The 27,687-nt window shown below is 40.4% G+C and overlaps 1 protein-coding gene across 5 annotated transcripts in view; it reads left to right on the top strand.

The window, feature by feature from the left end:
- Tbc1d19 (TBC1 domain family member 19) overlaps window positions 1-27,687 on the top strand; it is a 108,014-nt gene that overhangs the window by 10,619 nt on the left and 69,708 nt on the right. For 2 of the 5 annotated variants that reach the window (XM_048414833.3, XM_048414831.3), the window contains exons 2-9: window positions 8,100-8,172; window positions 9,125-9,170; window positions 10,493-10,537; window positions 12,609-12,684; window positions 23,986-24,060; window positions 25,478-25,541; window positions 27,045-27,091; window positions 27,254-27,364. In XM_048414833.3, coding sequence (XP_048270790.1) covers window positions 8,100-8,172; window positions 9,125-9,170; window positions 10,493-10,537; window positions 12,609-12,684; window positions 23,986-24,060; window positions 25,478-25,541; window positions 27,045-27,091; window positions 27,254-27,364 — 537 coding nt within the window. Of the gene's footprint in view, window positions 1-8,099; window positions 8,173-9,124; window positions 9,171-10,492; window positions 10,538-12,608; window positions 12,685-23,985; window positions 24,061-25,477; window positions 25,542-27,044; window positions 27,092-27,253; window positions 27,365-27,687 lie in introns of those variants that run through there. The other 3 variants (XM_048414832.3, XM_048414834.3, XM_085691893.2) reach the window with 3 other exon arrangements.

The following is a 27,687-nucleotide window of genomic DNA, read 5'->3' as shown; positions in this document are numbered from 1 at the left end:
CTCTAGTGGGAGAAAACTGTGTGCTTGTGTCCATGTATGTTTGCACATCTGTGCACTGGAAAGAGGAAGATCGCATATTTTGAGACCAGCAGAAGGGTGATGTCATCATCAGCATGAAAGGATTAAGAGTGTACCCAGGGTCAGCTATGCGTTTCCCATCTCCTGTTTTGCTAGACAAACATATTTTAGTTCTTGTTGTGAGCTAGAGGCATTGGGTTTCAAGAAAACTAAAGTTCTGGCTGTAGATCTTAAAACAAAAAAACCTTTCTCCAAGACTCATATCTTCTTCCGTGAAAACCTGTTAGGTTCACACCTTATTTTGTAACATAGCATTACTTTATATTGAACTACATAGCTTAAAAATTACTTTGATAATTTTTTCCTCGATTGTCATAATAACTTAGTTTTGCTTCCCCCCCCTCTGTTAAATAAAGAAACAAATGCAGAGATGTTAAATGGTTTAATTAAATTAATAAGTAAGTCTGGGAGATAATTTCAGCTCTCTGGTGCCAAATCCATTCTTATGCCTCCTAAGTGCTTTTTAAACTGTGCTCTATTATATCCAAGTCTAAAACAGACACTTTAACAGCTATATTAAATAACTCCTCAAGCGCATTGAGCACCAAAAACGTTTAGTGCATAGTCTGCATTGCTCCTGTAAATGCCTGCATTTTCTTGTGTTTGTGTCTGATGCATCACAAAAGTGAGGATGTGGCTGCAGCTATTGTGCAAGGCAGGGTGTTGGTTAGGGAAACACGAGCACATATCTCACCAGGCTGCTACTGTAGCCTACTGCCAGGGTGCAGCACACCAAGCAGAAGGAACACTATGCACATACACTTGAGCCATTGGGTCAGACGCCTTAGTCTGATTTCTGTGTGAGCAATAAGGGAATTTTGGATTTATCCTAACTATTTCTAACTACTTATCTGTCATTTTCCTGTAATACTTTGGTTTGGGAATGTGATAGATTGCTGGGAAATTTATTAGTAATACAGATAATTCTCTGTGAATCAGAATTCTTCTCCATGTTGAGCGATCAAAATAAAATACAGAAATAAGACACTAGAACTGTAGCAGAGTAAAGTTGTGCCTTTTAAATACTGATTGAATGTTAGCAAGAGACGGCTTACTTTCAGTGCGTAGTGAAGTGTTGAAGATTACCTATCTAACTGAAATTTATCTCTGTATATCTAGAAACCTAACATAATTAAGTATTTGATTATTATAGAGGACTAGCTATTAATCTATATTTCTTAATTATACATTACATTTTTAAATGTACTATCCGAATACAATACCTTTAACAAGAACAGAAATACATCGACACAGTGTAACAAATCAACCTTAAATTTGTATCAATAGACTAAGACCCATACCAATGCAAAGTATTTATCTCTATATCATACCCCCTTTAAATGACAACAAACATCTACAAACAATCATTATAGGAATTTGGGCATTGTTTTCTCCAAACTGCTTCTTACTGTTGGTTGATTTTTTAGGGTTCATGGAGACCTTTCAGAAGGGGTCTTGTTCCATAAAACCACCTTAGTCTGGAAGAAATTCACAGGTTCTCATCTTCTGTGGAAGCAAAAATAGAACCTCTATTCCAAGGCAACATATTAGACCCAAATTCTGAAGTCAAGATACCTTAATGTTGGTTTAACTTAGCAGTCCCTAGTGCCAAATGTCTCTCTGCAGTCAAAAAATTCAAAGAAAACATAATAATATACATAATTCAGACTCTCTGTATATTTTCCATCTTTATGTGGCTTATTGTTCTTTACTCCCTTTATTTATGACTGTTTATACTCTTTTATATTACTTTTACTGTCTCTTTAAAGAGTTTGTTGTATTTTACTCTCTTTCTTTTCTCTCCCAAGCCTACATCCATTTTTAAACACACTACTGTGTCTCATTTAGAGGTCTTTTATGTCTGCATCTGTCCTATTGTGTATCTGAAATCCTTTTCTGACAAGAAGCATTTTAAAATGGTAAGCAGTGTGGTTACAGCAGCCCCGACTGCTATCTCTGCCGCTCTTGACCATTTCAATATGGCGAAGGTACATTTACTGCCAGCTCTTTGAGCCATGTTCACTGCCCCAGCTCCAGAGACACAGCGAGTCTATGTTGCCATTAAGCAACTTGTAACATGCTGCTCACAAACTCCATTAAGTGCTTTATAATAGGACCAGCAAGAACCAGGAAGCTAATTCTTAAAGGAACTATGCAGTTTTTGCTGCTCACGCTGAGTCAGGAAGCCTTCTCGTAAAGGAATTGTGCCTCTTCTTGCCTCTAGCAAACAAGAGTCCACCCAAGAAAATGCTGCTACCAAGAGGCTGTGCTTAACTCTGTTCTTTTGTGTCTAGAATTCCTTCCCAAGCTCTCTTAGGTTTTATGTGGCTGTGATTGGCCCACATTGGCACCATTTGTAACTGCTTATTCATTTCCCAGCAGTCCTCCCCAAATAGTCACACAGACACTATATTAATTACAATACTGCTTGGCCTATTAGGTCAGGCTTCTTATTAACTAACTCTTACATCTTAAATTAATCCATTTCTATTAATCTGTGTATAACCATGAGGATGTGACCTACTGGTAGATTTCAGGTTCTGTCTCCTTTGACAGTTACATGGCATCTCCCTGACTCTGCCTACTCTCTCTCACATATACAGAAGGAAATCCCACATCAAATTTGGTTTGTGCCGTGTCCAGCAGGGCTCTGGGAATGGACCTCACTGGGGCAATGAGGAGATGAAGAAAAGACAGACAGGCAGACAGATGGACACATGGACAGAAATCTGTGATCTAGAGAACTGGACTTTCTGCTAGAGAAACCTCAAGCTCTGTCCCTGCCCCCACCCTGCCCCCAAGATCAGTATGCTTGTTATTATAGAGTTGAACAGAGAGATAGGGTTATTGCATATAGATAATCTAGGAGGCAGGGTTTATGGTTTATAGCTGAACCAATTAGGCAGATTGGCTAATTGGCAGATTCCCTAATCTTGTAGGGAAGTGGTCTTTAGTTAATATCTCAGGGGAAGAATGCTATGGATGATATTTTCTACAATATCAACATTCATACATCAACCGGAAGGGAAGACTTTGCCATTCCTCCATGGATCTGAGGCTCTGGAGTCTTTGACACGTCTGTTTCCATGCCAGCAGCACACGTGCACTCAGAGTCCCACTCACTTGGGTTGCCTTCGCTCTCTACAAGTTTGCATTTAGGATAAAATCTGTCCATGAGGTCTAGTAACATTGAAATAGTGAAAATGTTTAGAAAGAATAGTGAGCTTTTCTCTTCAAATTCTTTAAACGGTACTCTATGAATCATTTCCAAATATAAGACAGAGAAGGGAAAGAAAAACAAGAGAAGCTAAATTTCCATTTGCCTTGGTCATTGTGAGTAATGAGCCGGAGGTTTCACAGCTTTTAAAATACTCCTGGGAATAATGGACTGGAAATCACTCTACTCAGTTAAAAATAATTTTATGATGTTCCTTATTTATTTTGGGATAAAATTGGCTAAAAAGGTTAGAACATGGTTTGGTCAATATAATTTTGTCAAGCAGTAATTAATGTCAGGGTAAAATGTAGGACACAAAAGTGGAGATTGGCCCTTGTCCTTCAGCTGATAATTGGTCCGATGAGTGAGATCAGTGCTCTGGTATAGTCTCTGTGCTGCCATGGGGGACGTGGTGCTGTCTGTGCTAGGGGACCTGGGAAGGAGGCTTTGGAAGCTACTATAGATTGTGATGAGGGAGCATTTTTTCCTAAGGAAACGACATGAACAAAGGCTTGAAGCCCTTATGGTATTTACAGTTGTAGGATCACTGGATATAATTTACCATTAATAATGAGTACCATGATGAGAAATTGAGGACATCTTTAGTTTGGTCAAGCAGTATCAGCAGTAGACCCATAGGGATAAAGTAGATTTACGTTGTAAAGGGATATGTATGCCTGTTGAAAATTTCAGACTCCTTTGTATGTTTGGAGAGCCACAGCCAGGGCATGTAGGCAGAGATTACTCATTTGTTTCCTGGCTGCCCAGACCTGAAATAATCACAGAGAAACTGTATTATTACAACACTGCTTGACCTATTAGCTCACACTTCTTATTGGCTGGCTCTTTTTTCTTAAATTAACCCATTTCTATTAATCTCTGTATTGCCACGTGCTTATGGCCTACAGATAAGGTCACATCCGGTGTCTGTCTCCTGCCATGGCTACATAGCTTCTCTTTGACTCTGCCTACTCTCTCTTCCTCTAGCTTGTAATTCATGCCTTGCCCTATTCTGCACTGCAATAGGCTCAAAATAACTTCTTATTAACCACTGGTATTCACAGCATACATAGGGGAATCCCACATCAAGGGCAGACTTATGTTTTAGGAAGAAATCACTAGCAAGCAGATTGGAAAAGGAGATGTTGGTTCATTCATTCATTCATTCATTCAGTAAGCATATATTATGTATGTTCTTTGGGAAAGTAAGTATTTTAGGCTCAAAGATAGCTCCCCTAGTAGTACTTGCCATTAAACAATGAGACATATAATTTACCAATAAATATAGGAAATGAATTAGTTGATAGTATGGTAGGAGCTAGTAAATGCTAACAAAGAAGAAAAAGTACAGGAACTTGTGCATGCCAGCTGAGGAGTGCCATCTAAGATAACAGCATGTCAAGTTCAGAGACTTTTGCAATTATTCAAGTAAAAGTTGAGGCCTGGAACCACAACTACAGCTCAGTAGGTAAGAGCACTTATTCTTACAGAGGACCTGAATTTGGCTCCCAGCACCCATGTCCAGTGCTCACCACTGTCTGTAACTCCAGATCTGGAGGATCTGACACCTTCTCCTTGTGTAAATTTTAAAAAGGGGAATAAGAGGCCTAGACTAAAGGTGAGATTTTAGAATGGAGAGAAGGGGTGTTTTGGAAGACATTTTTCCAAAAATTAAAGACATCTTTCATTTTTGAAGCTTTTTCATACAAACAAATGGCAAGTCTGTAATGCATTGTTTCAAGGTGAATGACTGTGTAACACCTACCATGGAAGTGGGTAACACTGTTACAGCCAGGCCCCTCCACTTGCCTCAGAACTGCAGCCAGGTCCTCCCTGGCCTCCTGATGTCTATGGTAATCAACTTCCTGCATATGTGTATCTCTTAGTATAGCTTAGTCTTGCTAACTTAAAAACATGAATGCCTTCTAGTCTTTTTAATATAGGTTTGTTTACTTATCTGTGGTGTGTGTGTGTGTAGTCACGTGTGTTTATGCTTATGTGTGTGTGCTTGGGCGCATGTGTTCATGTTTGTGTGTACGTGGATGACTGAGGTTGATGCCTTGTGTTTTCCCAGTTGTTCTTCACTTTATCTACTGAAGCAGGGTCTCTCACGTGAACCAAGCTCTTGCTAATGTGACTACTCTAGTGAGCTAGCTTGCTTTGAGATCCCTGGCCATTGTCTCTCAAGTCCTGGAAGTCCGAGCAGGCCACCATATCTGCCTAGCATTTATGTGATGCTGAGGCTCCCGTGTCTGGTCCTCACATTCTCACAGCAAGCAGCACTCTGTTCGCTGCACCTTCTGTCCAGCCTCTTCCTTTCATTTGTCTCAGCGTTTCTCATAGCTGGACTCGACTGACTATAAACCCTTAGTACAGCTCACCGTGCTCTGCCCTTTGTATGTTTTCTCAGTTGACGGCTGACCCCGGGCTTCATCAGACTCAGGTGTCATCCCTTTGGCACAGCTATTGGTAGCAGAGTGTTCTTCCATTGAGGAGCACAAGCTGTCTAGGTGTCTCTTCTGCAGAGTTAATAGATGTGTCTGTATAATGTCTAGAGTCAGCAATTCACTGGGGTTGCAAAATAGAACATTTTAACCAGATATGTTTTAGTTATTAGCTGCAATAGTTTAGTTTTTAGGTATGCGTTTCACTGAAATATATATTTATATACCACATATATGCCTGGTGCCCATGGAGACCAGAGGGCATTGGAACCCTCAAACTGGAGATATGGACAATTGTGAGCTACCATGTGGGTGCTGGCAACTGAACTCAGGTCTGTTTTAAGGACAGAAAGTGTTGTTACTTGCGGAACTATTTCTCCAGCTCACAAGCTGCAACACTTACTATCTAAACGTTTCTTGTTTACTGTTTGGCTTCTCAGTTGCACAGTTCTTATTAGAAAGACAGCATGAGTGGGTTTTCTCTTTCTTACCAGTTCTCAAGGTAATGAGCTACTTCCCTGTGACCCACAGTTTAATTGCTCTATCCATGTTTTCACGTTAGCGTGCGCTTATTAGAAAAGGGAGTCCTGATTGGCTGTACTGCTCCAGTTCCTTCGTATCTCACACTGGAGCAGACCAGCCCCTCCAGGCTTTAGGTCCTGCTCTTCAACTGACTCATTAAATGTTCAGGGTGTATTTGTCAGCTACTTGGAGGTTCTCTTTCTTCCCACACGTCAGGTGCCCCTGATCTTGGGCTTCTCTGCACACAGGTGCTAACACTATTTAGGTCTCCTGGTTGCTAAGTGGTCACAGCCAGTTGTATTTTGGGTTTATGGTAGATATCACCTAGTTTTGCTATGTTTCCCCTGGAATTTTGGGTTGTTATTAATTGGTCTGTTTTTCATGTGATAATAAATAAGATTTAAAATAGAAATTTCAGATAGGAGAGATGACTCAGCAGTTAAGAGGGTACACTGCTATTGAGAGAACCCAGGTTTGGTCCCAGCATCCATGTGGGGCAGCTCACAATGTCCTGTAGTTCCAGCTCCAGGGAGGGTCGACGTCTATGCTTTCCACAGGCACCTGAACATGTGTACACATCCTCCTGCACAGACAAAGACATATAGCCGCATCATTAATAAGATAAGTCTTACTAACTGTTGGCGGCCACCAGCCTCTTTCCAGAAGAGGCTGAGCCGTGGAGGAGCTAAAGTGCAGTTGAGAATAATTAAATCGGAAACTTTTGAGCTGGAAGATCAGATGGGTGAGTTTCTCTGAAGAAGATTTAAAGTTTGAGGAAAGGAGCAGGGGACATGAGTGAGGGCAAGCTTTGTTTTAGTGGGTTTGGCATGCGCATAAAATACCAGAAAGTAACAGAAATGTCCTGTTAAGAGCCATGCTTCTAATCTTTCCCAGACAGAGCTATGTCATGAAACCCCTACACCTTGAGGGCGATCAATTCCATTGCAAGTAGGAAAAGAATACACTATTTATGGCAAAACTGCAGTGTGGAATGAAGCATGATTAGTAAAAACTCAGAGTCAGAAATTAGGGTTCAACCTGAAGATCTGAAAAGCAAACATCCAGCCATAGGCCCTTACCTCCACCTCAGTCTGAAATGGCGATCCTGCCTCCCAGAATCTCAGAATGAGACTGTGTGTTGAGAGCTGTTTTCTTCCGTTTTATAATTCTCTCTAGGGCTGGGGTTAAAGGTGTGCACTACCGTGATTAAAAGCATGCACCACTCGATTTCTATAGCAACTAGTGTGGCTACTGGGATTGAGGGTGTGTGTAACCATAACCTGGTCTGTAAGGCCAGTGGGACTGTTTTATTCTCAGATGTTCAGGCAGTCTTATTTATTAAAATACAATTGAAATGCGACTGCGGTGGAATACAAAGCATCCATGTGAAGATGAAAGAGATCTTAGTGATATACACAAATAAAGCAGGAATTGTATGCATTTTTCATAAACAGGTACAACACTTGTCTGTTGAGCAGCAATCCAGACTGCAGGCACGTCCATCAAAAGATCTGGTGCTTTGGCATCTAGGTGGGGTACCATGGATTTAGGGTATAATGTGAGAATAGATTGCTAAAACCTGAGTGTTTTTCTAGTTGGGACTTTAGGTAAACATGCTAAGTATTTGTAAGGTGTACATCCTTGTGCTTTGTGTAGATAGGTGTGCTATCATGAGAGTAGTGAGACTTTCTCTACGGTGAGCCAGTCCAGATGGGTCCATGCTGTGATAACCTCCAAGTGCATTTGAAAACATTGGTGTTTCATTTTACACATTCGTTGGCTTTACACATGAACTCAAATGACTTGTAACTTTCCACTTCTCTTTTCCAAAAATCTAGGCCTGCCTCCAGAGACCTGAGATCAGACTTGAGTCACTCAAAGAAGATATTAAGGAATTCTTTAAAATATCAGGTTTGTAAAGTCCCCCTATCTTTAAGCATCTTCAGACTTTGGGCTTCTTCCTCCAAACTGGTATAACTTATCAGAGGGCTTCTGTTTGGAGAGGAGTGGAATTCACAATTTTTAATAAAATTGTGCAAACACTCAAGGACACTGTAGAAATGGCTGCTTTGCAGTAGTCAGTTGCTTTCATCCTACTCAGAATATGTCCCACGTGTGGCGAATATATCCTTATGTAGTAGCTGGTTGTTTTACTTCCTGCTATGGCTCTTCTACTTCATTTTCTTACTTTTCTATGCTTTTAGAAGAAAACAAAACAAAACAAAAAGAAAATCTTAATTTTTTTGTACAAGAAGGGATGACCTGGCATCAACACTTGCATGTGGGTGCCGAGCTATTCAGTGGCAACTCCTTGTCGTATTCACTCTGCTTTTGCTGATGACTAGTCAACAGAAACTGGTTCTTGTGCTGTCTCTAGTCTGGACCAATGGTTTCCTGTCCTTCTCCGTGACACATCCGTCACAGCATCAGTTCAAAGACGTTGGCATTCATTTGTCATGTTGACGGTAGAAGAAGGCATTACTCTTAACTCGAGAAAACGAGTCAATAGATTTACTTACATAGCAGTTAATGATCGACAAAATTCTTCCATAAATAACCATGATGCCAACATTTTAGTGAGTTAAATTTATTAAGTTGGGGCTAGAGCTATAGCTCTTCAGTTAGAGTACTGCCTGCTCTTGCAGAGGACTCTGGTTTAGCTCCCAGCTCCCAGCAACCTGTAGTTCTAGACCCGGAGGCTCTGATGCCCATTTCTGACGTTTGCAGGTTCATACATAAATTTTGGTGGACATATATACATTCAGGTGCACACATAAAATAAACACATTTTGTAAGTTTAAAAAAATTTACTATGTTGCATATTTAAGACACTAATATTTATCTATTTTTAACTGAAAAACAGGTTGGGAGAAGAAACTTCAGAATGCTGTTTATAGTGAACTGAATGTGTGAGTTCTTTTCTGTGTATTTTGAGATGCTGTTTCAGTTAAGTAGATTTATTTTGTAAGTAGTAAAATTAGTGTTTCTGTCTATATGTATATTTTTATTTCTCATTAGTATACTTATAGGGTTTCTAGTAAGTTAACACAAATCACTACAGTCTGGTCTGAATAGTGATTAGGTGGTACTATCTATATTACCAAATTTGTTTATAGAGAATGTATTCATCCAGTGTAATTAGGTAATGGGATAGTTCTCATCATACTTATGTTCTTTTTATTGTTAAATTTTGAATATCATACTTCTTTCTGTCATTACAAACTGGTCATTCTAAACATATCTTTTTCTTTGCAAGATTACTATTATTACTAAGAACCTAATGCCCTCATTTACCATCAGGGCTTATTAAAGTGTATAGAACTTTTGCTCTAAAAATATAACCCAAAGCCTGGTGATGGTAGTGCACACCTTTAATCCCAGTACTCAGGAGGCAGAGTCAGGTAGACCCCTGTGAGTTCAAGACCAGCCTGGTCTACAGAGCAAGTTCCAGGACAGGCACCAAAACTACACAGAGAAATCCTGTCTTGAAAAACCAACCAACCAACCAACCAAGCAAACAACCAATCAATATATATATGATTGTCAGCTTAGTGGTTCAGTCAACACCCCATTATTTGTCCATTGTTCATGGAGTGTTCACTGTGTGCCAGTGGGATGAGAAGCACTCAGGGTGGCGATTAGAAAACTAAGCTCACATCCTGCTCCCGTGATGTGTAATAAGCAGGCCGATGGAGTTCCTGTGTCTGCACTCTTGTTTTAGTTTTCCCTGCTACCTCTATTATGCCCTGCACAGGCCCAAGACAGTCCGTTAATAACCAGTGGTATTCACAGCATATAAAGGGGAATCCCACATCATGTATATGGGATCAACACACATAGAGTTGGACTTTTTTTCTTTTAAAAGATTAAATAAAGTCTGTAGTTCATAATGAGAGTACAGGGAGACTTTGACCTAAACTCCAAGATTAGATAATCTTAAAAATCCAGTCACATAGCTAGATCAGGGTTAGCAAGCTTGCTTGAGTCTTCTCAGATTGAAAGATTGGATAAGGTGTTAAGAATACTCATAACGAATACTTGTAACTTGAGTAAAGCCTGGGGAGAAGCTGAGGCCGTTGTATTAGACAGGCTTTGTGCCCAGGGAATGGCATATCGAGAATAGGGGAAATGTGTTGTCACTGATGTAAGCCAAAAGAAGAAAGTGGATGCAGAGTGTTCTGTTGTATCTGCCTTCACTTCTTTCTTTTTCTTTTTCTATTTTTTGACATAGGGTCTCTAATCCCTGTACTCAGGAGGCAGAAGCAGGTGGATTTCTGTGAGTTTCTAAGCCAACCTGGTATATATAATGAGTTCTCTTTTACTTTTCATTAGCATTAACCATTGGATGGATGAATAAAACAGGCAAAATGGGGGCTGGACAGATGCCTCAGTGGTTAAGAGCACATACTGCTCTAGGGGAAGACCCCAGTTAGATCCCTATCACTAAAATCAGCTCAGCCACCTATAACCAGTAACAGGGATCCAGTGACTCCTTCTTCTGGCTTCAGTGGGAGCCTGCACTTGTGCATGGACCTCTTCCCCCAACAAATGCTTAATTAAAGGCAAAATAAATCTTTTTAAAAGCAAAATGTAAGGAATGAATATTTGTTAGGTAACATTAAATAACTAGCTCTAAACACACACAAGCACGCACACACATACATACACACACGCATGCATGCACGCATGCACACACAAACACACACACACGCATGCACGCACATACATACACACACACACATGCCTAATAAAGCTTACCTCATTTTCTTTGTTTTAATAAATGCTTTAAAGATCTTAGGTTCCTATGAACAGAAAGTCTTGCCCATTCTGTTACTTACATGGAATCTGCCATTCCTGCTCAGTTTGTACTTCCCATTGCAGACTGTACACCTTCTTTCAGTCTCCGTTCATTTAAAATAATACATGTTTTCTATTGTATTCACAACTATCCAGGTTATATTGGAGATAATTTGCATTGCTGAAATGCTTACTTTGTTTCAGTGTCTTAAACACTTTATATTCTTTGACTTATTTATCCATCAGGACCTAGGTTCAATGCCCAGCACTCTTGCCCTAAAAGACAGAGAGAGAGAGAGAGAGAGAGAGAGAGAGAGAGAGAGAGAGAGAGAGAGAAAGAGGGAGGGAGTGAGCGAGCACAATCTTTATAGCTACTTTTAGAAATTGAATTCATATTATCAGCATTTTGGAAGAGTAATCTATCTGACGTGTCCAATGTTTTGAGATTGAAATGTTCATACTCAACTACTCAATCAAGTTACAAAAAAATTGCAAGTAATCCAATAATGTTTTAAATAGTGTGGTGGTTTGAAAGAAAATGACCCCCATAGGCTTGTAGGGAGTAGTACTATTAGGAGGTGTGACCTTGTTGGAGGAAGTGGTCACTGGGAGCGAGCTTTGGGGTCTCAGATGCTTAAGCCACACTCAGTGTGACATTCATTGTGTGCTGCCTGCCAGCTACCTGGACGCCATGCTTCCCACCATCTGAAACTCTAAGTCAGCCCCAATTAAATGGTTTCCTTTAAAAGAGTTGCTGTGGTCATTATGTCTCCTTATAGAAATAGAAGCCCTAACTAAGACAAGTAGGTTTATTATATTTTTTTTTCTTGAGTCATATTCATAGCTATATTTGGGCACCTATGGCTCATGACGTACAGGTTGGAAATGCGGAGACCATGTCTCAATCTGTTTTGTGTTGCCCTTAGAGAGGACCCAGCAATTATCTAAGTGGTCTGCTGTGATTTAAATGTCCCCTCCAGGTTTATAGGTGAAATTTATTTGCCACGGTAGCAGTATTACCAGCTGAGACTCTTTGGAGCCTTCAGGGCACAAGAACCTTACTTACCCTTTCAGACTGTACTGGAGAAACCATAAAAGGCCAGGCTTTAGCTGTTTGCCCGGTGAGCCTCTTACCTTCTGTCTCCAGATGCTGGCACCTGAATATTTGACTTCCTAGGGCCTAGTACTATAAACCAGAGTGTTTCTGTTCTTAACTGATGATATTTTACCTGGGCATAGTGCTGCGCACCCATAATCTCAGCACTTGTGGGCAGAGGTAGGACCAGTTCAAGGTCATCCTGGTCAGTATAAAAAGTTCCAAGCCTGCCAGGGCTACCCAGTGTGACCCTGTGTGAAATACAAAGCAAAAACATTACCATTGCTAGAATGGTATAATTAAAACTTGTATTAGATCTGGCATACATACCTGAACTGTTAACAGATACTCTATTTCATTTGTAGCATGGACTTCAGAGGTGAGTAACTTCTTACTAAGAGAATTCATTATTCTGAGCTCAAAATACTACTTAGTTGTCTCTTTCTGCTTCTAGGTATCCCTTGCCCAGTCACCCTTCTGCACCTCCTGAGCATCTCAAAGAGCCTTTGGTCTACATGAGAAAAGCACAGGTTGGCCACGGTTCATTTCTGTTTTCTTCTTCCATGCCAAGCAATGCGATGCAGAGTATATTTTTATTGACACAATATATATTTGTTCATTATATAAAGATTGGATAAGAACCTCTTTAGTAATGTTAATAAGTCTTATACACTCTGCCTTTCTATTTTCAGTAATCAAGGTTCATACCGGTTTATAGTAATCATGGAAAACAGTATGTAGAAATAAAAGGGTCATAAACCATCCGGGCTTGAAGTTTGAAGTAAGGTAAAACCTTCTCTAACCATCTATTCCACATGGCCTGTGCATTTAAAAGAATGGAATATAGATGAACTAATGCATTAAAAACAAGCCAAAGAAAAAACTAAAACAAGTTAAGTACAAAACCTGCTAGAAAACAACATGTAAAGTCACTGAGCCTGTCACGTGTTCCCATCTCTCTAGCTGTTCTTCACTGGACACAGCCCACCGTCCTCTCTGGCACAGCCATACCTGTGGGCCTTCCTTTGAGGGCGAGATGGGACTGTGGGGTTATTGTAGCCAGAGACTGGGTTCTTCTTTCCAGTGTGGCCTCAGAATAGATTAAAATTTTTATTATGAAGCTTTCAAATCTTTCCTGCAGAAATCATGGGCCCTCATCCCTCTGCTCCATTGCTGTTGTAGAAAGTGCTCTGCTGTGTCCAGTTGCCAGGCTCACAGAAGTATACATTAGCAAGAGTCTAACTTATTTTCATTAAAACCTCCTCCTAATCAGATGTTGATAGAGACAGTGTAACAGAAATTATGGAGATTTTGAAGAAATATGTAATATATATTCTAGGTGGCATCTCTAGGGTCAGATAGTACCGAAGGCTTTTATGGGTCAGTCTTACAAACCTCCTGTCAGGGTTCAAAGGAGACACTACCATAAGTGAAGGAACTAGAATCTGAGGGCTAAGGAAAATCAGCTCACCGTTTTCTTCTCATTTTCTGCCATTTATTGTTCTCTTGGCTGCAAAGTTTCCAGCTTCTATACACATACACACACAATCAGCAATTTTCTGGCAACAGTAAGGGTACCAGGCATGCATTTCTCAGGGCCATGAAAACAGATAAGGGCTCACAGAGCAGGTGCCTGTATCTTATTTATTGGCTAAGGGGGCGTGACTTGTGAAACACTCCAGTATATCTTAAGAGGCAAAAAGGGTCAATAGCAGAAGGGACTATGATTTCTAAGCGGGGGAGAAAGGGATTTTGTTTGTTAAACTACACTTGTGTGGTTAGTTAAGCCAGAAGTTTGTAAACAAATAAATGTAGAAAAGGGAAGAAAACATGGCAGCACTGTGCACTTTCTAAGCACTTTCTTCAGCGGTAGCTGGGAGCTTAGCCTTGTGTCCAGGGCAACTGGGATAATCTGCTGGAGGAAAATGGATGGTGTTTGATCTGCATTAGCATTTTCACCAAATGTTAGCTGATTAAAGGGAGTCTCTCAGCTCTAGAGATTACATCTAAATTGGCTAGATCAAAGGGGAAAGCTGTGGCTACATAGTGTAAAATTGAGCTTTGGGCTAAGCAGCAGGTGCTTGTTCTCGCGGACACCCGCATGAGAAGGAACCCTTTCTCCAGAGCTGGATAAGTGAGCCATGGCTTTTTCCTGTATATTTAGAAGTAAAGGCACAAACAGTTAATTTTCTAGACTAAGATCTTGTAGCAATAAAACCGAGGTGAAGGTAAGTAGGAGAGCAGGGGTAAACTGAGGTTGCTGTTTCCCAAGTCAGCTGTGGGAGAATTCAAGGCACCCAGTATATATTCTATATATCACAATTATACAGTCAGATGAGAAGAATCTTCCAGACTACCTACACATACATGTGCCTAGTAGATGGAATATTTTCATGAGATAAACACACAAGCAGTTGGGAACACCCAAAGCTATTCTTAGGGAAGAGATGAAGTGACTCATGAGAGAAATTACAGACAGGAGCAATCGATTTCCACAGTCAGTAACTCAATGGTCTTGCAGGTGAGGCTCCTTACCAGAGAACCACTCTCCTGGCAGCTGAGTCTGTTGACCGCTAGTTATCTTGCTGTGCCTCTCATGGCCCTGGACAAGACAGTGTCGAGGACTGGCCTTCTCACCAGGGGAGGGGCGTGGGAATTTTAGAACTACAAGTAAAGAATATGAAAATGCATATAAAATAACAGGATAGAAACCATAGAAAGTATCAGGAAGGTATTCCAGTGACTGAAATTCTGAAATCACTCACATTAATTTTTTCACAGCTTTTATTCCCAACATAATTGAGGGGGGTAGGTAACAAGTCTTTATTAACATGATACAAAGGATAACTCACACAGCCGATTGCTTTATCACTCTGAGACATCAAATCATTAACATTCTGTTATCTAGTTAGGGAAGCTGCTCTAGGTCACAGATCCTGAAGGTTGCCCTTCCCCAGGTGACCTCAGTTACAAAAGAAGGAGCAGAAGTGTGTTTCCAGATCCTGATCAGCTGTCAGGATTGAATGGAGCTTTCTTAATGTCAAAAGAACCAAGCAATCACGTCCTGAGTTGGGACGGGCAACTACATTTGTCGAACATTTGAGTAATCCAAACTCTCTGGCCATCAGACAAGGTAGAAATGGGTCCACAAAATAGTATTTATTTCTTCACAAAATAGTATTTATTTATTTGTATAAAAGCATGATAGTTAAACATATTCATAAAAGAATTGTGTGGCTTTTGTTATAAAGATTTAAACTGAAACAAAAACTAGAAGTTAAGTGTAATGGATTATTAAAAATTGCTGCGGATCCCCGAATAGCTTGCTGCAGGATCCCTGTAGGCAGGCATTGGGCAGGGAGTCCAGAGAGCAGACAGTCCTAGGCAGGGACTGTGCATGAGACCACAGCCCAGGTCTCCAAAGACTGCTGGTCTCCAGCATCATTCCCTGCAGGCATCGTGAGAGACAGACAGATAGGCATACCATGTAGAGTGAGGTTGGATATTGAGAGAGAGAAAGAGAGAGAGAGAGAGAGAGAAAGAGAGAGAGAGAGAGAGAGAGAAGAGACCGAAGCTGCCTCTCCAAGAGAAAGATGGAGAGAACTCAACTTGCCTCAGTGGAGAGGCAGCTCTCTCTCCTTTTTTTTTTATAATAAAAAGGTGGGAGGTTAGGCACCATGGGTTAAAGAAATTGGGGTGGCGGATTCTTAAGACTTCTTCCTGCTTATTTGTTGGCATCTAAATATTTTTTAATAACCCAATTCTTTTTTTCATATATATATATATGTATATATAATTGATTTTTATTGAGCTCTACATTTTTCTCTGCTCCCCTCCCTGCCTCTCCCCTCCCCTTCAACCCTCTCCCAGGGTCCCCGTGCTTCCAATTTACTCAGGAGATCTTGTCTTTTTCTACTTCCCATGTAGATTAGATCCATGTATGTCTCTTTTAGGGTCCTCATTGTTGTCTAGGTTCTTTGGGATTGTGATTTGTAGGCTGCTTTTCTTTGCTTTATGCTTAAAAACCTCCTATGAGTGAGTACATATAATTGTCTTTCTGGGTCTGGGTTACCTCACTCAAAATGATATTTTCTAGCTCTATCCATTTGCCTGCAAATTTCAAGATATCATTATATTTTTTTGCTGTGTAGTACTCCATTATGTAAATATACCACATTTTCCTTATCCATTCTTCGGTCAAGGAGTATTTAGGCTGTTTCCAGATTCTGGCTATGACAAACAAAGCTGCTATGAACATAGTTGAGCACATGTCCTTGTGGCACGATTGAGCATCCTTTGGATATATACCCAAAAGTGGTACTGCTGTTTCTTGAGGAAGGCTGTTTCCTAATCTTCTGAGAAATTGCCACACTGACATCCAAAGGGGCTGTATCAGCTTGCACTCCCATAGATTCTTTGGGAATTTCACATCACACACCCCAGGCCTCTTCACCTCCCAGTACCTCCTTATCCACATCCCCTCAAAGGAAACTCCTCTCAAAATTAATTACGAACAAAACAAACAAAAACCCCACCTCCATCCTCTGTCTTTCCAATACCTCTTCATTCATCTTAGTGGCATTGGGTGCTGTGGTGTGTCATGTAGTATACCCTTTTGTTCAATCAGCCTCACCAACAAAATGTTCATTTCAGATATGAGTCATTGGTCTGGTTCAAGGCCTCTGGCACAACATCATTACTGGACGCTCACCAAAACTTCTCTCAGATATTCTGTTGTTACCCTGAGTCATGGAGAATCTGTGGTTATCATTCTGCAGGACAAGTCCCTTACAAGCTCCAGCAGGTCATAGATGTTAGGGTAGGCCAACCTAAGGCCTAGAGTGTGGGCCTGGGTGGTAGCTGCGCTTGTCAGTCCAGGGTACTGGAACCATCTCCTCAGGCAAGGGGCAGAGCCAGCTTTCCTAGGCCCATGCCATGGGGCCATCTTTCCCAAGTTTTGTGGAGGGGGAAGTAAGTATGGGGGGAGGAGGCAGCTCTCTCATGAGGGACAGGGCTAGCTTTCCTGCTGCAGCATTTAGTCAGGGGCAGGGCCAGGTATCCCAGGGCCAGTAAAGGGCAGGACTGGTCCAGCATGGCCCTTTACAGCACCTCAGGTCCAGAGGTCCTCATGGTCCCAGTTGGCCATGGAGGCCAATCAGATTGGCATAGCCCTGGTGGCAGCATGGCCCTCAGACAACAACATGGCCACAGACCCCAGCACCTGTGTGGCCTTTGGTGGCAACATGGACTGCAGATGGACATCGTCACAGACCCCAGCTGTGGTAGGAGAGTAGACCCAGATATGTTTCTTGGCAGCAGCCTGGGCTTGGATATGTTGAGGCAGGGTCTTACTATATAGCCCTGGCTAGTTTGAAATTCACTGATCTCAAACTCACAGAGATCCATCTGCTTTTTCCTCTGTAGTTTGGGGATTAAATGTGTGTGCATCATCATGCCTGGCAGAAATTTTTAATTAATTAATATAGAAAAATGATCAGTTTTCGCATGTTAGACCTGAGAAACAAAGTGCAGAGGTTCTAGCATGACTGGAAGAAGAGGTGACAGATGTGGTAGTTTGACTGCAATTGGTCCCCATAAGCTCATAGGGAGTAATACTATTAAGAGGCATGGCCTTGTTGGAGTGGGTACGGCCTTGTTGGAGGAAGTGTCACTGTGGGGGCAGGCTTTGAGGTTTCCTATGCTCAGAATGCTGCCCAGTGTCTCAGTCAACTTCCTGTTGCCTACAAGATGTAGGACTCTCAGCTACTTCTCCAGCACTGTCTGTATGCCACCATGCTCCTAGCCATGATGACAATGGACTAAACCTCTGAAACTGTAAGCCACCCTAGTTTAATGTTTTCCTTTATAAGAGTTGCTGTGAACATGGTGTCTCTTCACAGCAAACAAACAAACAAAAAACAAAACAAAACAAAAAACCCTAACTAAGGCAAATAGTAACTTCTTCATCCCTCAAACTGCAGTGCTGACATTCCGGGTTGTAGCAGTTTATTCTGTCTATGGTGGATTCTGTTTTTTTATTTCAGACTCAGGATTTGTCACACAGCACCCTCTGGGCTCAATGCAGCCTGCCACCTGTGGTTTAGGGCTAACAAAGGCCAGTTTTACACATGTTTGTAACTGACTGCAAAGCAAATTAAGAATAATATTAATAACTGTGTTTTGTACACCAGGAGAATGACCACAACTGAAGGCTGACAGGATAAACACTGGTGGGGTGGTGGTAGCCTGAATTCAAATGCTGTCACCAGTGGGGTGAAGTCTGACAGTTCCATACAAAGATAAACACGTGTATTATGACCCACAAACTCCATCCCCTATCTTTTGCCCAAAATATAAAAAGGCAAATGTCCATGAAAAGACTTTTAGAAGGATGCTCACAAAAACCTTATTCCTATGAGCTCCGAACTAGAAATAACCTGGCTGTCCGTCAGTTAGTAAATCTTAATAAGCTATTTCCTCTGTACAATTGGATTGTTGTTGTATGGAGGCTGCTTGTTTGTTTCCCAGTTACCTAGACTTCCAAATAGCCACACAGAAACTGTATTAATTAAATCACTGCTTGGCCAATTACTTAAGCTTATTGCTATCTAGCACTTATATCTAGAATTAACCCATTTCCATTATTTTATATTTTACCATGAAACTTGTGGCCTACCAGCAAGGTTTTAGCATCTCTGTCTCTGGCAGCAGCTCCATGACTTCTTTAGATTCCGCCCTTCTTTCTCCCAGCATTCAGTTTAGTTTTCCCTGCGTAGCTAAGTTCTGCCCTGCTCTGCTATAGGCTCAAAGCAGTTTATTTATTAGTGGTAATCACAGCATACAGAGGGGAATCCTATATCAGATTGTCATTCAAAAATGAAGAAAAACAAGCTATCAATACATACTATAGTATAGATAAACCTCCAACATATTATATTGAGTCATATTAATCTTCCATAAAGAATGTATGCTAGGGCCTAGAGAGATGGCTGCTCTTCCAAAGGTCCTGAGTTTAATCTCCAGCAACCACATGGTGGTTCACAACCATCTATACTGGGATATGATGCCCTATTTTAGCACAAAGTCATACATGAAGTTAGAGCCTCATATACATAAAGTAAATAAATAAGTCTTTTAAAAAAATTATGCTATATTATTCCATTAATAAGTTTTAGGATGGGAATTAATCTATAAAAGGGAAGTTTCAGAATAAGGAAGTTTGAGGGTAGACGTTTAAAGGAGGAAGTAAGAGGAAATTTGCTGTGGATGACAATCATATTCAGTGTCTTGGTTATGGTTTAGATTGTACATGTATATTTATTGCTTGATCCCCATGCAATGATACATTTAGATTATGCATTTTCTTTTATATAAACTAGCTACATGATGAGGTAAAAATTAATGGTGGTATATATATGAATGTCCAGTTGAATTATTTTTTATCTTTCATGTGTGAAAATTTTTATAATTTGTAAACAATGAGGAAAAATAAGTCTACAGCACAGGAAAACGATGGGAATTACAAAAATATATTTTTGAAAATAGTACTTAGTCATTTATATATTGTTTCTGACCCTTTTTGCACTGCAGGAATTAAGTAGCTACAATAGAGATCCTGTGACCTGCAAAACCTGTAGTATTACCTGTCCTTTTGCTCCAAATGTTTACTGCCTTAAGAGCATCTTTCCCCAGCACCTAGCATAGTGCCTAGCCTAGAGTACTTCTGAATAGGCATCTTTTGAATTAATCGATTCCTTAACCATGCCATATGAAATATCTCTTCCTACTAGTCAAGCCTTTGTGGCTGTGGTAAGTGCCTGGAAAACCATTTCAGAAGGAGGATGGATTTGTTCTGGTTCTCGGTTTTGAGAGGTTGAGTCCATGATCCTCCAGCTCCATTGTTTCTGTGCAGTGTTGGAGCAGAACATTATGGTGGGAGGGTACAGAGGAACAGCTCTGTTTATCTCTTGGTCGACAGAAACCAGGGAAGGGAAAGGGCCAAGGATGAATGCATCTTTAGAGAACAGGTCCCTAGTGACCCAGTTCTTCCAGCTCGTCTGTCTCCCACTCGTACCACTTCCCAATAATACAAAAGTATTATGCATCTTTAAGGGAATAATTCATCAGTTATCTCAGAGGCCTTATGATCCATTTACTTTTGAGCTAATGGAGTCAGCTCATATTTAAACTGTAACATTTCACTCCCTAGCTCCTAAAGGTTCTTGTTCTCCTCATAAGGTGAGACGGCATTTAGTTCATCTTCAAGAGGCCCCATATTCTTAATAATTCTATTATTGCCCAAACATCTAATTCCAAATTGTCCTCTAAGACTTAGGGAAAAGTCTTTCCTGTGAACCCTTATAAATTTTAAAAAGCAAGTTACATGCTTACTCAATGGTAAAGAGTGAACAATTCTATTCCAAAAGATAGTTACATACTTACACAGTGGTACAGAGTGAACAATTCTATTCCAAAGTCATAGAAAAGGATTTCCAAAGTCATTGGAAAGGAAGGATCAAACCAAAGCAAGACTGCAACCCAGTGTCATCTGGAACACATGGTGGTTTGATGTGAGCTCCAGATGGCTTGGGCAGCCCCACCACTGCAAGTGTTTTCAGCTGCAGTCCACATGGCTTCTCTCCTATGCCTACAGCTTTTCTCTCAGACATTCCACATTCCTGGCATCTGTTGTGGGATTCCTTTCTGTATGCTGTGAATACCATTGGTGAATAAAGAAACTGTCTTGGCCTGTTGGTAGGGCATAACTTAGGTCAGCGGGGCCAGGGGGGTTGGGGGACTGAACTGAGTACTGGGAGAAAGGAGACAGAGTCAGGGAGAAGCCATGGCGCCACCGCCGGAGACAGACATGCTGAAACTTTGCTGATAGGCCACGACCTCGTGGTGATGCACAGATTAATGGAGATTGGTTAAATTAAGATGTAAGAGTTAGTCACTAAGTAGCTAGTGCTAATGGATCAAGCAGTGATTTAATTAATACAGTTTCTGTGCGATTATTTTGGGGCTAAACAGCTGGGAACAAACAAGCGGCCTTTCTCCAACAGGCATCATTTTATACTTATTTGAAATCTGGCTGGATGCCTCCATGACAATGGATTGTTTACATTTTGCATGCTTGCAAAGCCTTTATCCCATGAATGACACCAAGGTTGCCTCAACTTGAGTGATAACCAGGTCTCTCTGGACTGTACCTGCAGCAACCTCTGCCTCCCTGGCCAGCTGAGCACAGTGACTCTGTGCCAACAGGGCACCCTATCTCATGGGTGCTCTATTCTCGTGAGAAAAACCTTTCAAATGAATGTACCTTTTGTAATTTTGAGTTTGTAATAAGTGGGCTTTGGCCAGTTTCTGAGATGCCTTTAAGATGACTGACATGTCTCAATTTCAAATATCTGGCTTTTTTTTTAATAGTGTGAATCTCTTCAGAAAACAAACCTGCCATAACCCCAATTTATATAGACTTTTCTGACCAAACTTCATTATTTGTAAATCTTTCTGATCTGTTTCTTTTTTCTCCTGGTTCTTGCCATAAACCAGATGGTCAGGTTTTCTCATAGTAATGACCCTACTCCTGGTACCAATTTTCTATTAGATTTTTCATCACTGTGACAAATATCTGGGAGAAAAACTCAAGAGGAGGGGAAAGTTTGTGGCTCGCAGCTCCAAAAGCTTCAGTGCATGATCAGTTAGCTCCTGTGCTATGGGCCATGGTATGGCAGAAGGCTGTGGAGGAACAGACTTTCTCACCTTACGTCAGACAGAAACAGATAAGGATAAGGGGTAGAGGACAAAACACATCTTTATAGGATGTGTTCCCAGTGACTAACTCCTCCCACTAGGCTCCACCTCCTATTTTTCACTATCTTCTAATAATGAAATTTTATTATAAATCCATCAGTTTAATTCATTAGGGCAGAACCCTCAAGATCCAACCACTTCCCCACTATTGACTCCCAGTTAATACATAGCTTGTGGAGGAACATTTTATATTCAAATCATAAGAATATTCTCCTAATCACTGTCAGTTTTTCTTCCTTTACTTCCTGTCCATAGAAAAGCCAGTTCAGTTCCTTGCCCTGTTGAGCACTTTTTTCCAGTTTCCATGGAGCCTACTTAGTCTAGATCTGATGACTACCATTTTATCACATTCCTTCTTGTGCCTCATAGTCTTTTGCTCCTTTAGACTTCTTTTGTTTGCTGTTCAAGTCCTTGGCATAATGGTATTCTACTGTCCGTTGTCTCCTCTCAAACTGTTGACAGTTTAGGGGTCAGGAAGTCACTAATTCTCTTAATAATTAGTCCAAAATCATTTATTTAACTTTTAGTAGATTAATTTTCTGCCAGCTAGTAATTTAATACTTTTTACTTAGTATCTGCCTTCCATTTAGACTGTACCAAATGTCACCATGCTTTGATGACTTACAATTCCACTAGTGTCTCACTCATCTTTAGTGTCTGTCTCTACCTTTGTTGAGAATGTTGTGATTGTCTCATAAACTAGGCCATTTGGTGTACCGCTGTGATTCCCAGTTGCCTAAGAAGTGGAGCTCCTAACCTAAAGCTTAGCATTTAAGAGCTTTCCCTCTCTGTCCTCAGCTTCCCCTTCCATGTTACTATCCTCTGCTGCTGTGTGATTGTCCTATGCTCTCATTTAGGTCATTGTGTCCTTTCCTTCTGCATTATGAACGCTGTTTGCATTTTGTTTTTTTCTGTCCTGGCAAGAGCTTTCTGCTTACTTTGTGTTACCAAGATGCCATCTATCTTGTGAGGCTCAGTTAAGGTGGCATCTTTTCTCTGATGTCACTGTCCAGTACCCCTGGTGAAAGGATCTGCCCCTCCTTTCAAGCTCATAGCTCTCTGCTTTATAGCCCTTAGCATAACCTGCAGCAGCAGTTTCTGTGCACACCTTCCCGACCAGCTGTGTGCCCCCCAAAGAACACTTGAGGCATCTTTGCACCCATTGCGTCTGCTCTCCTGACTGCTATACTGCAGGAACTTAGTTTATGTTGAACGAAGAATTACAGCTTTTCTGACTGCTAGAGTCATGCAAGTTTGAACAACATTGGATTAAGTGAAATTTAAATGTTTAAAATTTTATTTAGTGTTATTTAAACTTCCATGATTGTGAAACCCCATTTCTGTGTAAGAAGCCTTGGGAACTACTTTGGTGTAGTCAAAGAAAGCAGTATATGGAGAAACTAGTACAAGTGCTTGTAAGTGGATCTGTTTTCTTTTAAACTAGTGCGTGTAGCACACAGAGGTCTAATGTAACAGCAACTTAGGATTTCACATGTGGCCATTTGTCTAGTACTCATGGCAACTGATGAGGTGGTCACTCTGCCTCACTTCACTAAAGCAGTCATGGTAGACTGAACCTTGACCTGGGCAGTATGCACCAGAGTCCGTGCTTCCTGGTGGGATTCATGTAGCCCTTATCTGCTTATGGAAACTCAAAATATACCATGTGAATGTCTGTCAATCACCAAAATGCCCTACAGGAAACCCTCCCAATGTCTTAAATGACTTATCACTAGGCTCTAGTTCTCAAAAAGTTCCCTTTTCTCTCAACTGTGTATGCCTGGAGTTCAGAACTTTATATATGGGCCCAAGAGCACTGTCTACCCAAACTACAGTAGAGTTAATGTCATTGCAGTATGGGCAGTATCTGATGCAGAGCGAGAAGTAATTGGTGTTTGTTGAGTGAACTAATGAGCACAACTATCTTTGCCATGTCTATGAATCTCATAATAATATATTTTCTTATTAGAGTAGATATTGTTAGTGAAAAACAATGATTGTTCCTTTTGTTTCAGGGAAGTTGGGAAAAACGAATCTTGAAGAGTTTAAATAGTATGTGCACTGAGCTGAGTATCCCATTGGCACGAAAGGTAAATTTAACGTTTTTAACATTTTCTGCTGAAATACTTTTGTGAGTTAAGTATTGAAAAATGTCACAAAGTTGTATAACTGTTAACCTTGTTAGTCTTCATTTACTGGTGCATCAGGTTTCTTTTTTTTAATAAAAATCTGTAAGTGCCAAATGTTTGATTATGTCTTAGACATATTCTTACTTTGTATAACCTCTAGTGATTGTTATAATGAACCTATGCTACAGCCCTACTTAGACATTTGTCTGTTGTCTTAGTTATTTTGCTATTGTTGTGTTAAAACACTGTGACCAAAGCAAGTTACAGAAAGAAGGGTTTATTTGGAGTTTACTGATCCAGAAGGGTAGAATCCGTCACTATCACAATGGGAAGCATGGCAGGCCATAGGCAGGCATGGTGATTGGAGCAGCAGCTGACAGCGGAAGCAGGAATCAGAAAGCCAATTGGGAATGGTGCAGACCTGTGACTCACGAAGTGTGCACCCTCAGTGACATACTTTGTTCAGTAAGGCCATACCCCTTAACTTCCGCAAATAGCACCACCAGTGAGAAGACCAAGTATTCCAATGCCGAGAGTTTAGGGGGCATCTCATTCAAGCTACCACAGCTGTAAGGAGTGAGTGTACTTTCAAGATTTTAATGACATCTAGTCTTTGTACATTCTGTGTTGGTGAACACAGGAGCACTATTCTTCAAAGGCCCTGATGACTGACTGCAATCCTGTCATTGGCAATATGATAAAAATTTTCCAGTATTAGTAGAAGGAGCATAGAATAATTTGTTGTATCTCTGCAGACACAGGGTATATTTAGATCTAGTCCTTACTTAGTGGTGGGAGAGGTAGGAAATGAGAGAAAAGTCAACATGAGTCTGTTAGATGCTGTGATGCTGACAAGCAGGAGAGAATGAGCTTCCTTCACCTCCTTCTCGGCATACCAGTTATCCTCCACTGAGTAGATCGGGAGCAGAGACTTTTGATGAGAGCCACGGAGAACTCACCAGGGTAGTATATAGAAAAACCTTAGATGAAAACCTGTCTGAATATGTAGTATGATACGATACTGTCTTGCACATCAGAAGATCATGCTACTGAATCTGTCGTGTTTCCCCAGCCAGTCCTCTTGCCATGCATTTCTGAGCTTGCTGATGGGGTGAGGACCATAGGATGTGAGGTGGCTGAGGTGCAGGCAGTTCTCTGTGAGGTTTCCTGGCCAGTCTGCTCATTTACCTTCTCTTCTTAGACTCATTGGCACCAAGTCCTAACTAAGCCATTGAGACTAGATATGTTTCAAGCATTTTAAAAGTTAATTTAAGTGTAATTCCAAAGAAGTTTTCCATGTTTAATTTGTTTCTCATATGTACCGTTTTTACATTTTTGAATATGTTATTGATTTTGAAACTAATTAAAACATTTTTAGAGACCAGTTGGAGAACAGAAAGAACTTCTGAATAAATGGAATGAAATGGGGACTGATGAACCAGGTATGCGAAGGACTGCCTGCAGGATTTGTCTTTTGACTGAGATAATGCACTGCTTCCTTTGAAAGTGTGGCAGCCTTCCACCTCCACTAATCCCCCGCCATCTGATTCGTTGGTTTCTAGTTTGCAGCTTAAGAATTCCCAACTTTAGGCTCTGTTTTCTATTGTTTAGCCAACATTAAGTCACTTTTCCTTCTTTTCAAATATCATTTTAAAACATTTTTATTAAGAAGTATATAATCTTTCTGTCCCCTCTTCTATGATGTTCCCTTAGGTGTAGGAATTTTGTTAGTAGATTTATAAACTGGGGGAAAACGTGTAAAAGATAGATGGTCAGGAGATCTGCTGTGAGATTATATCTTCTTTAGAGAACAGGAAAGCTGTACCCATGAAATGACCACAACACGGCAGGGTGGCCTAAACAAGACCTGAACAAGGACAACACTAGTTGCTATGCCAACATGAATGGGGAAAATTTCATGAAGACCCCACTCCTAAAGAAAGGACTGTAGACAGTTAAGGTCTGCTAAGAGAGAGGGAAAACTGGCCTTCCCTAGAGATGCCCCAAGCAGTTATCAAATATCAAGTATTCTGCCCCCAAAACATGCTTATCAGCAACACTAAATGGACTTGGTTGGCTGTGTTTATAGATTTATATGTATGCATGTAACAACAATAATTAAAGAGAAAAGACAATAGAGATCATACATGAAAGCAGAAGGAGGGCTTGGAGCTAGAGAGAGTGGGGCAGTGGGGACGGGGATAGTGGTAGGGGATTGAAGTATGAGAATATGCTATTCCCAGGTATGAAGTGCCATAACGAAGCCCGTCAGTCTGTAATTCATAAATGCAGAAATTAAAAAAAACCAAGTAAATAAAATTCATTCAATAGCTTCCTGAGACTTGTCTTTTAGTGAAAGTAGAAATTCTGTAAGGTTAATTTGGCTGAGATGCTAAGGAGATTGACCAATGAAAAGTAAATGTCAAGAATTAAAATGGTTTTAAAATGTATTTTGTCTCACTTTAAATTTAATATATAGCCAGATTTAGTACTATATAATGAGTAACAACTGTGTATTGTAGATGCCTATAATTATGTGGACAGATGTATACATGACTGCCCACATCTTGTGCCCCCACTGCCCAAGCGAGTCTGCGAGCCAGACAAGCATTTCCTATGATAGGAAATGTTGCACCTGAGATCAGGGAAGTTAAACACAGCGGATAAATTCACTGCAAATGCATTATTAGTATTCTAAATACTTTGAAAATTCTCATACAGAATCTTTATATGAAACTCTTAAGATCCTCTATACTATGTTGTTTACGTTGTCAAGGACTGTGTTTTTATTTCTGTGTTCCCAGTGTTTCACACATTGTACAACAAATAACCAATACTTAACACATGTGTGCTTCACCTCTATAGGAACACAGTAAAGTGACATTAATATTTATTGTTCGTCTCATATATTAACTGAAGTTTTGTTTTACTCTAACTCGTCCCAGATTTAAGCCTTTTTCGGCCTGTTTATGCTCCTAAGGACTTTCTTGAGGTATGTTCTATGGGATAGATATGCAAATATGATGGATATAGTTGAAGGTTGTGCATGACCCCAAATGACTTTTTAACCTATGGTTTTACAACAAGAGTTATCATGTTTGGCAAGGGCAAACCTATACAAAAAACTAACCAGGCTTGTTGTTTACTTTTAAAGGTATTAATTAATCTCCGCAACCCAAATTATGAAAATGGTGATTCTCTTAGTTTTAGGACTCATTTGGGTTTAATCCAAGTTCCTCTGAAAGTAAAAGACATCCCTGAATTGGTAAGTATAGACATTTAGAAATATATTAATGTTCTAATAACCACTAGAAAAATAGTTTGATATAGCATATATCTATTGTAAGAAGTCATGGACATATTAACCAATTACTAATTTGATAGCTTTTTGGCTGGGAACATGTACATAGAAAGAGCAAGTTGGAGTGTAAGCCAAAGCAAGCTTACATTGACCTATAATGTTTTGCCCATTATTTTAATAAAGAACAAATATTTATGAGGGAGTGTGTTGGATCTTTGCTGGGTCTCAGGTGTCTGATGTGTAACTGTAAATTGGAACAAATATAAGATTTTCAAAGGATATTTAAG

This window comes from Myodes glareolus, chromosome 8 (genome assembly GCF_982192425.1).
Source record: "Myodes glareolus chromosome 8, mMyoGla1.1, whole genome shotgun sequence".
NCBI lineage: Eukaryota > Metazoa > Chordata > Mammalia > Rodentia > Cricetidae > Myodes > Myodes glareolus.
This window is presented reverse-complemented; position numbering and strand designations above follow the sequence as displayed.